At 42.1% G+C, this 13,907-nt stretch overlaps 1 protein-coding gene and 1 pseudogene across 1 annotated transcript in view; one reads left to right on the top strand and one right to left on the bottom strand.

Moving 5' to 3' along the window:
- TMC7 (transmembrane channel like 7) overlaps positions 1–13,907 on the top strand; it is a 49,166-nt gene that overhangs the window by 34,585 nt on the left and 674 nt on the right. The window contains 6 exon segments of the mRNA XM_029220956.1: positions 3,610–3,727; positions 4,032–4,129; positions 5,787–5,973; positions 7,904–8,034; positions 10,888–11,043; positions 13,571–13,649. Coding sequence (XP_029076789.1) covers positions 3,610–3,727; positions 4,032–4,129; positions 5,787–5,973; positions 7,904–8,034; positions 10,888–11,043; positions 13,571–13,649 — 769 coding nt within the window.
- Positions 1,146–10,523, bottom strand: LOC114894383 (annotated as a pseudogene).

Genomic DNA, 13,907 nt, shown 5'->3' with positions numbered 1-13,907 from the left:
GTGGGGCCCTTGGAAGAAATGTTGCTCTTAAGATGTTAGAAAGACAAGTGTATACCAGCAGGAGAGTGAGGAAGTGAGAGAGAGAAGGGAAGGCACCTTATAAAGGGTATGTTATTTGGCAAGTTGCAACTGGGGCTCAGTCCTATGGGACAACTCTGGGAGTTTGCGTGGAAAATATCTTAGACTTTTCCTATGCAGGAGTGTTTGTCCTCCAGCAAGTATTTGGCCTCCCTGCCTAAGGGTGGCTGGCTCCCAGGGGCATTAACTCCCTCACACTTCTACCCCACTAGGCCCATGCATGGCCTTGGGACGAGAGTTACAGTAGGAACTTGCAGTAGGAACCTGAGACTTTTGCTGGAGTGAGTGCTGAGAAAAATGTGGCCCAGTCACCGACTGTGTGTGCTACCATTGACTCTTTTTTTTTTGGTTGACAGTTTATTAAATACACTACATTTGTACCTTATTCTATAGTTTTTTAAGTCATTCACACATGGACTTAGTAAAAATGTACTTTATAGAAAACCATCTGCAAAACTAAAATAAAAATGCACATTTTGCTCACATCTTAGATAAACTGCTGAAAATGTTAGGAATTATTTTATTGAAGGTGATCATGAAACATGAGGTGGCTTGAGTTTATTAAATCTGACACCAGACCATGACTTCAGTAGTGTTAATGTTGAAATGTGGATGCAAAAATGTCTATTAACTAAACTGTTTACTCTAACAGTGTTTGAGAAACAGGACAAAATAAAGTATTATTTTTCCTTTACAGACACTTCTCTAAATCCAATTCCTATACACTTTTTTCTCTCCCATTCATAGAATTAGCTCTGCAGATTGATGAGGCAAAAAAAATTCCTTAAATAAAACCGAAACAAACTAGATCCTATTTACAAAACATGAAAAGGGAGAATTTTAAGTAGGTGTTATGGCAAAACTGGTTAAAACTATATACAGTCAAGTGACAGAATATACCTTTACTTCTGCAAATATAAGTCTTTCCCCACCTCCTTTCTGGGGGAAATACGTTTCAGGGCATGGACTGTAAAACGGCATACAATGCAAAGACAGAAACAAAGAAGTTTGCAAATTCTTTTTATTTCCAGCTGTTGAAACAGTATTTTTGAGAGCTGGGGTTACCTCTAGCGGTGAAACCAGAGCCAGCTATTAAGGAGGCAGAATGCTACAGTAATTGAATACATGACCATTTCTCTTTTAGCACGTTCTTTGTTCTCCTCTTCCAGAAGTTGTAGACGTCTATTTAGTTTGATTATCTTTCATCTTAATGAAGCTGCATCTACAACAGTCATGTCATCTGAGGTTCCTTCAATCGTTGTATCTGTATCTGAAATGCCGTACATGGAGTCAGTCCTGACCAGCTGTCCGTTTAGGCGAACACTCATAGAGCGCTCTCTTTTTAGCCTGCCAACTGCATAGATTTCTTCATTTTGAAGGGTTGGAGGAGGTCTTTCTAAATCCAGAAAATCTAGTGGTCTTTCACTTAGCGTAAGCACACGAGGTGGTGTTTTTAGTGCCAGAGGTTTGAAGGGAGTTGACTGTATAAGGTCAGGATCTGCTGGTCTTGAAAATGGAATGTCTTCATTATTTCCTGCTACAACAATTCTCTCTGGAACCTGCATAATCACACTAACATTTGAAACTCCTTCTTGGAATCCTTGTTCCAGGTCAGCATTTGGTGGTGCTACCTTTAATTTTTCCAAGACCCTCATTCTCTGACTAATAATACCTTCGGTGTATTCCATTTCATACTGAGCTCGACTGATTTCCGCCATCTCAGCAGCAGTGGGAGAAGGAAATGCTGCCCCACTCACTAAATGTGTCCCAACTACTGCTTGCTTTTCGGCATTATCTGCTTCTGTGCTTCATATTAAATCCTTTCACTTGCTTCAATATGCACGTGCTGGATTTAGAGCCACACTTGTCCCCCTGGGCCTGCTGGAGGGTCCCTGGCGAGGACTGCTGCCTGCCGGCTCCCGGGGCCCTCACGTGGGCGCTGTCAGAGGCCGTGGGCCAAGCTCATGGAGGCGCGTGGGCAAATCACCGGCCTGAGAGGCCCGCAGCGAGCTACCACTGACTCTTTATAATTTGTTGTAATGTCTCTTCTCATACTAAACAAATATTCAGTTTCCTAAAAAAATAATATAAAAAATAAAGAAATGGCAGGTGTAAAGCTGGGCCCAGGGAGTCAACACACATGAGTTAAGGAGGACCAGGTAGGGAGTGTGTGACACTGGAATGTTTTCTGTCTGCTTCTCAAATGCCTCAGATGGCATTTGCATCTTTGTTTAAACAAATCTTTTTATTTTGGAAATTTTCAAACAGGACAGTATAATGAACCCCCATGTGTACCCATCACTTAGTTTCAACTATTTACCAACGTTTTGCTAGTCTTGTTTCATGCGGTCCCCCCCACTCTGCTGGATTATTTTCAGCAAATCTCAGGCAACATGTCATTTCACCTGTAAACAGCTCAGTATATCTCTAAGTGACAAGAACTTTTCTTTTTAAACATAATCGTCATCACACCTCACAGAATTAAGTCAGTCCCCTGATGGAGTTGCAGAGAGATTTCTATGGTTGGTTTATTCAAACCAAGACCCAAAGAAAGGCATCATGCTGTGTTGGGTTGTTATGTCTCTTAAGTCCCCTTTATTCTTTCAAGAATTCCCCCATTGTATTATGTTATTGATTTGTGGGAGAAGCTGAGGTGTTTGTCCTATAGAATGTTCTCTACTTTGGATTTAGTTCATTGCCTCGTCATGGTGTCTTTTGTTTTCCTGTATCCCTCCTCAAATGTGGATTGAGACTTTTTATTAGATTCCGTTTCAGTTTTTAGTTATGGAAACCTCTTCGGTGGTGATAGGTACTCACGTCCGCCCCGAGGGAGGCACAGCATGTCAGGTGGATGGTGTGGGTTTGCTCCCCTACCCACACACTTTTTAACGTTTCTATATCATTTCTTTTTTTTATTACAAACCAAGCAATAGATGAAGCATCTTTTTTTTTTTTTTTTTTTTTTAAGCTTTTTTTAAAAAAAAAAAAAAATGAGCCCTCTGCCCTCCTCTTTTGAATCCATTTTCCCCCAGCAGCCCTCATCTTCACGGTTCCTGTTGTTCATGCCAACGTTCACACGTTTTGTTTTCTTTTAAAAATAGGATTGTATCTACGTGAAACTCTGTATTTTTTTCACTTCTCAGTATATCAGCCATCTCTCAAAGCTGATACTTAGAAGATTCAATTAGTTCTTTCCAGGAATTGTTCTCAGCGTGGCTACATCATCTTGGATTCAGGAGTTCCCAACTTTCTGATCTGATTATTGTGGTAAAATACATATAACATGAAATTTACCATCTTAGTCACTTTTAAGTGTACAATTCAGTGGCGTTAAGTACATGCTCAGTGTTGTGCCACCATTGCCACTGTTTGGTTCCAGAATTTGCTCATCATCCCAAACAGAAACTCTGTGCCCATTTGTAGGTTTGCTGTTAAGAAAGGCAGCTTCTCTGCACCCCAGCCCTGTTCCAAGGGGCCCGCCTGCCCTGAGCCCTTCTCCTCCCATCCTCTCTCCTACCCTCTTCCCTGCAGGTGTGTTTTTATGCGGCTAGCCACCATCTGTGTGTTGGTGTTCACTCTGGACTCCAAGATTACATCCTGCGATAACTACCCATGTGAGCTCTGTGGCTACAACCAGAAACTCTACCCGGTGAGGCTGCGGGGATGGGCATCCTGCTCGGTGGGTCATTTGGGGGTGGTAGCATTAGGGTCGAGAGAACAGCCCATGAAGCCAAGGGTTTGAATCCCAGTTGATCCTCATTCTTGCTGTGTAGCAGAGTCTGGCACACCAGGCACTTCTAATTCTAAGGGCGTGAAAACCAAAGTCTGTGCTGGAGCTCAGAGGAGCATCTGCCGATGCCTTCCAGAGGCAGCAGGATCGGGGGCTGGACATGGCATTGGGAGAACCTGGCTTTTTCTGCTCCGAGTCAGGCTCATTTCTCTCTGGGTTTCAGTGCTGGGAGACCCAAGTTGGGCAGGAAATGTACAAGCTGATGATCTTTGACCTCATCATCATCTTGGCTGTGACACTTTTTGTGGATTTTCCTAGAAAGTAAGTGTGAGGGGTACCCCTCTTATCTCCCCCTACCCCCTCACCCTTTCCCTCATCCCCACCACAGGTTCCCATCACAGCTGCTCTTCACAAAGTGCTGGATGATTCCGCATCCTGGGAACCACTGACAGCCATTGGTGACTTTGAAAAAGCTCCAGGCCATCACCTCCCCCTGGTCCATGATGTGCCCCATTGAAAGGCAGCACGAAGCAGAAATGGTGCTGCTTTCCGCGGGGCTGCCGTGGGGTGACGTCTTGCCAGCCCCTCCGGGCTGCAGTGGATGCCACATTTCCTAGTCTGGGTTTAAGACCCAGCACTGCCGCTTCCTAGTCATGTGACTGAGGGCAAGTTATTTAAGCTCTGTGCCTGTTTTCCTACCTGTGAAATGGGAATAGTAGCAGTGCCCACCTCATAGCACCGCTGTGAGGATTAAATGACAAAATGCAGATAAAAGTACTAAGAACACTCCACACCACAGAACTCAACAAAACATTAACTGTCACCATCAGGATTGTCATTACTATGCTGTCCTTAAAAAAAAAAAATTATTCTCAGCATCTCCTTGAACCTTAAGTGAAACCCTGTTCACTTAGTCACTTTTTTACCCACATGTACAAATTCTCCTGGTATATGCCAGAAGTCCAGAAAGCCCTTAAAAGTCAACATTAAAAAAGAAACTGTCCTTTTAAAAAATTACACAAATATGATGTGAATATGTGCCTATTAAAGTTTTTTAATATTTAAACTTAAATAAATACAGAAATCCGGGGAATAGTGAGAATTGTCTTTTGTTACCTTACCCCTACTTCCCAGTCCCACCCCACTCCACGGAGGTGACCATTGTTAACACTTTGGGGTAGATCCAGCAGTCCTTAAAACTAAAAACACACATTTGTATAAATACATGTGTAAGTAAACACAGAGTCTTGCTGGAAGTGTTCTTTTTTACCCCACAGATGGGATCATGGTACATCCACATGGGTCCGCAGCTTGCTTTTTCTCCCCCATACAAACAAACTACCATGAACAACTTTCCCTGTCAAGGCACGTGGATTTTCCTCTCTTGCTTTAAGGACTGTACGTTATTCCACTGTACCCATGGCTTCTGATTTGTCGATGCAGCCCCTACTGATGGGCATTTAGGTTGTTTCCAGTAGTTTTGCTAATATGTGGTAATGCTACAGTGAACAACTATGTGTGTTTATCTCAGGCCCCTGGTCCTAGGGTTTTTGTAGAAAGCTTCTAGGATTCCAGGGAGTAGCATGCAGGGTGGTAGGGTCCTCATAAGCCATTTTCTGTGTGGATGCACAGTAGCTCAATACTTTTTGGGTTGAGTGGCAAACTAGAGCACAGAGACTGCCCGTGTCATTTACTATCAACTACAGTGCAGGGAAGTAGGCTGTATTATAATCCCCTCACATTCCAGATGAGAAGAATGAGCCTTATCGAACGTTATTTGGCTGATAAGCTGTAGGTCTGAGACTTGGGCCCTGGTGTTAATGATTCCAGAGTTCAGGGTATTCTGCATCTTCTAGACATATGACTAACCAGTTTCCATAAGAAGTATGTGTGGAAACAGCCCTAATTTTGTGGATGTGGTTCTGTGGCCTTGGCCGACACTGTAGTCCAGGTGATAAATGGTCCTGTTTGTTTCCAGGATCCTGGTGACCTACTGTTCCTCTTGGAAGCTGTTTCAGTGCTGGGGACAGCAGGAGTTTGCTATCCCTGATAATGTTCTAGGGATCGTTTATGGGCAAACCATTTGCTGGATTGGAGCCTTCTTCTCACCCCTTCTTCCTGCAGTTGCAACCTTGAAGTTCATTATCATCTTTTACGTGAAAGAGGTAAGGAGAGGTGGGGTTGAGGGGTCAGTAACTGAGACCATCCTTGACCTTGCGAGACATTCGGCACACATGCTTGGAGCCCACCCACATCCCATTAGATGTATCAAAATTGCATCCCTTATTTGATACATATTTTTATTCTGGAAAAAAGACTTTGAATGGATTTTCACATTTTTGTCATTTTGAGAGTTTTGTTAGGAATGATTTTGCTCCTGTGATTTTAAAAAATGTTTTTTGTATGTAACTAAGAGTTGCGTTGCAGTTGATCAGTCAGTTGACAGTGGTTCATTTTGGTGATGTTTAACAAAAGGTTTATTAACTAAAGTTTTGTAGTTTTCTGTTGGATTTTGGAGCTGGTGCATTTATTTTCAGTTCTCAATTATTTGTGCAGCTCCTCAAACAGCTCACAGGCCCTAGGCATTGTACCTGAACTAAGTGCTTAATGGGTGAAGTAGCTCTATAGAGGACTAACTTATCTGGGCTTATTAACCAAACTTTTTCTTTATTGTAGAGGCAATATATGCTCACTATTAAACATTTAAACAATACAGATAGGTATTCCATCCCTTCTTCCAGAGGTAGCCTCTGTTAATAACCCCTGACATTATTACCACCTATTATGCCAAGCCCTGAGGATTCATAAATGGGAGTAATAATAGTAGTAATAACAATGACAACGATACACCCTTTGAAGTAGGCACTGCTAGTAACCATATTTTATAAATTAGGAAGCTGAAGTTTAGAGAGGTTAAGTAACTGGTCCAAGCTCACACAGCTTATAAATGACTCCTGGGATTTGAACCCAGGTTTACCTCACTCCAGAGCCTAAGCTCTTAATCCAGTAGGCAGGGCCTTGAATTGGGTCATACTTTCTACCTGGGTGTTTTGGCCTTTGAAGAATGTTCTGATGCTTTCATTTGGAAACTGAAATTGGCTGAAGTCACCAAGGGAGAGATGGATGCGAGAAAGCTCAGAGGAACTTGTTCTTCTTCCAGAAAATATGTTAGGCAGTGGTTTCCTAGCGTGTAGCCCAGTAAAGACAGCGTAGGGGTAATGGAATGGGTCACAGGTACTGGACTGAGTTCTGACATCCCAGTCTGACTGGCCACCTGCCCCCAGACACCCTAACAGGACACCAAGTGTCCCTGGTGCTCGGTGCCCTCGGCTCACAAGATGTTCCAGCTGCTGCAGTCACAGGAACTTGATGCCCCTTCCCGAGGCTGTAGCTTTCTAGAATGTTAAGGAGGAATTGGATGCCTGTTACTGTACCCCTCTCCCCGGCCCCACCTGGTTTCTCCTTCAAGTCTTTTTTCCCTCAATGGAAATATTTATTTTTAATATATAGGAAAAATACATATGCTTGTAAAATTCAAGCAAATATCTCCTGTTTTGGTGTGTATATATTTAGTACCTATTTAAACCCCTGTAGAGAATAAATACTTTTCGAATTCTTTCAAATCATCACATTGTACGCTCTTAAGTATCTTACCATTTTATTTGTCAATTATACCTCAGTAAAGCTAAAAAAAGAAAGAAGTTTACAGTAAAATGTTTAAAAAAATACTAAAAAAACTTAAACAAGATCATACAGTACAGAGTTTTGGAATCTATGCTTTTCATTTCACAGTGCTGTGTAGGATATAAAGCTTTTCTAAGGGCTATGTGATTTTCCATTGTGTAGATGCACTTTAACCTTTAAGGAACCCCTTGGGTAGCTACTTAGGTTGCTTTCAGTTATTCCCTGTTATTAACAACTGTAACAGTAAATATCCATATACTTATTTTTTGACCCATTTTTAAAATCTTGGTCTATACTGCTGACTACTCTAGAAAGATTATACCGATTTACATTCTATAAAACATGACTGTGCTCATTTATCCTCAGGGAAGCTGTGCTCTTAATTTTTCCTCTTTCTTCCTCTCCCCTTAGATAAGTCTTCTTTACACCTGCAGACCCTCTCCGAGGCAGTTCAGAGCATCTAATTCTAATTTCTTCTTCCTGTTGGTGTTACTGATTGGGCTGTGCTTGGCAATAATACCTCTGACAATCAGCATTGCACGGTAAATATGACTTTGTCTTCTAGAACATTCCCTGTTTGACATGTCCGTCTTTTATGTTAAAGGCTTCATTGCATTCTTTATTGGCTTTCCTCGTAGTGCTCCACCCGCAGAGGTCAGTAAGTCACTCCTGGCTCAGCCAGGCCCACCTGTGTTTCGGAATATCTTGGGTCACTTCTGAACTTGGGCTTGCAGGGTTCTCACTGTGTTTGAGAGTGTCGGTTGGCTCTATTCTACCCAGATCCCTTTTCCTAGTATCTCTCTTCTAGTCCCCTTTGGGATTGTTTCTTTGTTTCTGATTATGAAGTTAATACATGGTCACTGAGAACACTTGGAGTGTCTTCTATTGCCAAGCACTGTGCTAGCTGCTAGGGGTATAAAGACAATTCAGACATGGCACAAGAAATGTAGTGTCTAGTGTGGAATTTGGAAAAAGCAGAAATGCTCAGTCCTGAGGATGGGAAGTTGAGGGTTCAAATCCCAGTGATGCCACCCCCTAGTGTTCTAACCATTTATACCAGAGGCTGGAAAGAGAGTAAATGATTTAGGTTTTCTGGGCCATATGGTTTCTATAGTAACTATTCAGCTCAACTGTCTACATATCACCTGTGTTGCAGCCATAGATGTTATGTAAACTAACAGGCATGACTGTGTTCCAGTAAAACTTCATTTATAAAAATTAGGCTTGGGACTTCCCTGGTGGTGCAGTGGGTAAGACTCTGCGCGCCCAATGCAGGGGGCCCAGGTGCAATCCCTGGTCAGGGAACTAGATCCCACATGCATGCCTCAGCTAAGGAGCCCACGTGTGGCAACAAAGACCAGGTGCAACTAAATAAATATGAAAAAAAAAAACAAAAATAGGCTGTGGGCCAGATTTGACCTGTGGGCTATAGTTTGCCAACCCTTGACTTACAGTCTCATGGAATTCCATTTCTTCATCTTTATTTTATTTTATCTTATTTTTTTCCATTTCTTAATCTTTAAATGAAAAGTCTAGAACTTTGAGAGCCCTGCGTACCAAAAAAAAAAAAAAAGTATAAAGGAGTATATGGCGGAAGTTCATTCTCCAATTCTATTTCCTAACTACTTAGTTTCTGTCTAAGACAGTCATATCTGTATGTGTTTGTCTCTCTCTCAGTGGTTCTTTATTCTGTTGTATGAATGGATCATAAATTGTTCATCCATTTCCTTAAACAACATTTAGGTTGTTTCCAGGAATCTATTTTTATCCCTAAAATAGAGCTGCAGTGGAAAATTTCCTACGCAGAACTTTATGATAAGAATGTAGGCAATTCCTGTAAGCCTTAATTTAATTTTTTCCATTGTAATTTTATTTTTCCCTGCTTTTTATTTTGAAAAATTTTAATCTATAGAAAAGTTGAAGAAAGCAACAATGAAAATTTATATACCCTTTACCTGGCTGTCCCAGCTGTTAACATTCTGCTACGTTTGTTTTCTCTCTGTATATACATACATTTTGTGTGTGTGTGATGATGAACCATTTGAAATTAAGCTGTAGGCATCATGACATTTCATTCCTAAATACTTGAACATGCAGTTCCTAAAAATAAGGACATTCTCCCTTCTATATATCCACAATAACATCATCACACCTAAGAAAATTAATGCCAATATCATATTCCTGCCATTTTCAAATTTCTCCAGTCCCAAGATAGTCTTTTATAGCTTTATTTTTTAAATGAAGATCTTTCAAGTTTTGCTCATTACTTTCGGTTGCGATGTCTCCTTAGTCTTTGATTCTTCAAACAGTTTCCTCACCACTAAATTAAGAGACTGAAGGGCAGACTCCCCACATTCTGGAGTTGTCTGATTGCTTTCTCACAGTGTCATTTAACTTGACCTTCTTCTTATTTTAATTTCTGGTGCTCAATTTATTGTTGTTCTAAAATATCACCAGAGTCGCTATCTTCAAGTAACAGGTTCTTTTTTCTTTTTGAAGTATAGTTGATTTACAATGTTGTGTTAGCTTCAGGTGTACAGCAAAGTGATCCAGCCGTATATATATGGCTTTTTCTTTTTCACATTCTTTTCCCTTTTAGGTTATTACAAAATATTGAGTATAGTTCCCTGTGCTATATAGTAGGTCTTTGTTGGTTATCTGTTTTACATATAGTAGTGTGTATCCCAAACTCCTAATTTATCCCTACCCCCTGGCCTTCGCCTTTGGTAACCATAAGTTAATTTTCTATGTCTGTGGGTCTATTTCTGTTTTGTAAATAAGTTCATTTGTATCATTTTTTAAGATTGCTCAAATTAGTGATATCATACTATATTTGTCTTTCTTTGTCTGACTTACTTCACTTAGTATGATAATCTCTAGGTCCATCCATGTTGCTGCATATCGCATTATTTCATTCTTTTTTATGGCTGAGTAATATTCCATTGTGTGTGTGTGTGTGTGTGTGTGTGTGTGTGTGTGTGTGTATACACACACACACACATCTTCCTATCCATTCATCTGTCGATGTATACTTAGATTGCTTCCATGTCCTGGCTACTTTAAATAGTACTGCTATGAACATGGGTGTGCATGTATCTTTTTGAATTAGAGTTTGCTCCAGGTATATGCCCAGGAGTGGGATTGCAGGATCATATGGTAACTCTTATTTTTAAACTTGACCTTCTGTCCTGAATTTCCTATAAACTGGAAGTCAGGTCTAGAGACTTGATGAGATTTCAGGGTAAGCATTTTTGACCAGAATATTCCAGAAGGCCTATTAGGTCAGGCGGATCCTTGTGGGTCACTGTTAACAAAGCTTTGTGGGTACGCAGAGGAGGGATGCTCAGCCTGTGCTGCAGGCCTGGCCCTGAGCCCTGTGCTCTGTGTCCTGGTAGCATCCCTTCCTCCAAAGCCTGTGGGCCCTTCACCAACTTCAACACCACCTGGGAGGTGGTCCCCAAGATGGTGAGCACCTTCCCCAGCTCGCTGCAGTCTCTGGTCCATGGCATCACGTCGGAAGCCTTCGCAGTGCCTTTCTTCATGATCCTCTGGTGAGTGAGAACCACCTGGGTTCTGTGGGTATTTTCCACTGTGGCTGGTGGGCTCCTCTCCGCTGGAAAATGGAGCTCACCCACACCTCTTGATATGGTACCAAACCTCTCTGAGCCGCCCTTTTCCATCTCTAAGATGTCAAAATAATACCAGTAGTAATTCTTTCACAGGGTCACTGAGCAGGTTCAGGGAGATCCCACTTGTAATGGGGATCTGTATTTAGCCAGAAGCCTGAGTTATAAAATATAACCCAATAAATGTTGCCTATTGTTATATTACTGATTATTCACAAAATTAGTTGCTCTTTGGAAAAGGAACTGATAACTGGGCTGAGAGAAGAGCACCAGACTAGAAGCATGCACTTGAACCCTGGCTCTACCACTTACAAGCTGTGTGGCCTCAGGTCATCACATACCCTCTCTGAGCCTTGATTTCCTCACCTGGAAAATGGGAATAAGAATGGCACATACCTCATAGGGCTGTGAGAAGAAGGACATATGGTGAAGTGCTTAGCAGAGGACCTGGCCTTTAGTGAAGGCTCGATAAATGACAAGTGTTGGGTGCAGGGGCGACGAGGGTTTTTGTGCAGTGATTCACTTTCAGTGTAATTCTAATCACAAATATCTGTTGAGGACTTACTTTGTACTAGGTTCTAATTATAGCCCATTCTCATTATTCATAAATTCCATATTATTTTTCTGTATTGCAAATGTGCTTACTAGCTAAAATATTTTTGTAACCCCAAAATCAGTACTAATGGTGTTTTTTTTGATTATTTGTAGATATTCATAGAGTAGCAAAAAATTTGAGTTGCCTGATGCACAATGCCTCAGTGCATTTGGGCTGCTGTAGTGAAATATCATAGACTGGGTGGCTAAACAACAGAAATTTATTTCTTACGGCTCTGGAGGCTGGAAGTCCAAGATCAAAGTGCCAACATGGTCGGATGAAGATCCTCTTCCTGCTTACAGACTTCCTGTATTCTCATATGGCAGAAGGGACTAGGACGCTCTCTGGAGTCCCTTTTATAAGGGCACTAATCCCATTTGTGAGGACTCCTCATGACCTAATCACCTCCCAAAGGCCCCACGTTCTAATATCATCACCTTGGGATAAGGATTTCACAACATATGAATTTGAGGGGGACACAAATATTCAAACCATAGCTCAGACTGTAACTTAAGTGTCCTTTTTGTGATCCATTTAGTGCGATGTTTCTTGCATTTTGTGCTTTTGGTTGGTGATTTCACTCTTCACGCGTAGAGCTGAAGTGCCGTCTAGGGTTCCTAAGTGCAAGAAGGCTGGGATGGGTTTTATGAAGAAAATATGTGTGTTAGATAAGCTTCATTCAGGCACATGTCATGGTGCTGTTGGCTGTGAGTTCAGTGATATTAAATAAGGTGTCTTGAAACAGAAACAGGGTTATGTATTAATAACCTTCTCTCTCAAGAAACATAAAACACAGTATTGATCAGTTGACAAAAATGTTGTGACCAGGGGCATAAAGGAACCTATTCTGTATTTCCCCCCGGGGCACTGTTTCAGTGTTCCTGGAGACTATAGAACAGAAGAGAAGTACCACAAATCACTGGAATTGATTGTAGCTTACATGTATTAACTCATGCAATCATCACAGTTATCCTACGATATAGATATTATTAGAGGAAAACCCCACCATAATGCAAGAAAGGGGTTAAAAAATTCATTTGTTAAAGGCAGGATACCTTTGATATTCATAAAATGATGTGGGGTTGCAGCCAGTTAGCCTGGAATTGCAAGGATCCCAGAGTCCAGCGGTTCCATCCTAATCGATTCACCCCAGCTGTGGTTTGGCTGGCACCATCTGGTGGTGGTTACCTGATCTGGCTTCCACATCTTTGGGGGTCATTCTTGTCCTTGGCCATGAGGACTTCCAGAAGAGAAGACTGACATCACTGATTCCCGTGGCCCTCAGCCCTCTCTGGGGAGACTGGACAGGCAGCCACCTCCCCTGCACAGAAAACAGGAACCAGTTGCCAGTCGCTTTTATTCAAAATTGTATTATCTTAGGCTTGTTATCACTGGATTTTCCTCTATTATCCCCATTTTATAGATGAGGAAACTGAGGCCAGGGAGGTTCCACAGTGATCCTCCACAGCCAGTTCTTTCTGTGCTGAGCTGACCTTCTGGCCCGTCTCCTCCTCTCTCCCCTCTCATGTGTGTGCCAGGGGAGCCTCAGCAGCTTTTAATATTAACTCTAGAAAGCAAGGCAGGAATCAATCTCTGCTACCACTGCCCAAACCCCTCTGGCTGTTTCATTTTTTCTTTTCTTTTCTTTTTGTTGGAGTATAGTTGGTTTACAATGTTGTGCTAGTTTCAGATGTATACCTCTAGTTGTTTCTGATGCCCTCTGCTTGGGAGACGTGAGGGTTTTCTTTCTTTTTTTCTAACAAAAGTAAAACTGTTCCAGGCGAAGTGTGTCGGGTTGTTTTCCAGTGGCCTTCAGATGGTACAGACTCCCTAGTGACCTCTCGCCTTTTGTTGCAGTCTCGTTATGTTCTACTTCATTGCCCTAGCAGGAGCGCACAAGCGGGTGGTTGTCCAGCTCCGAGAGCAGCTGTCCCTGGTAAGGAAGCACCGGTCCCAGGGGCAAGGCTGGGACATTTACCCAGGACACTGAAAGGAATGGGGAGCTCTTCCCAGGGAGAGGGTGGGATTTCCCATCACCACTCCCCCAGAACCCTGCCTTCAGGCTCGGCCTCCTCCAGCCCCATTCATTCCCTGACTCATCCATTCCCTCAACATTTGTATCCTCATACTGTGCTGGGATACACAGGTAAGAAGAGAGACAAGGCTGTTTAGTAGTTAAAGAAAAGAGATAAAT

Source organism: Monodon monoceros, unplaced genomic scaffold, assembly GCF_005190385.1.
Source record: "Monodon monoceros isolate NGI ecotype Baffin Bay Population unplaced genomic scaffold, NGI_Narwhal_1 Super_Scaffold_13, whole genome shotgun sequence".
Taxonomy (NCBI): domain Eukaryota; kingdom Metazoa; phylum Chordata; class Mammalia; order Artiodactyla; family Monodontidae; genus Monodon; species Monodon monoceros.
The sequence above is the reverse complement of the archived record's forward strand: the minus strand, read 5'-3'. Positions and strand labels throughout refer to the sequence as shown.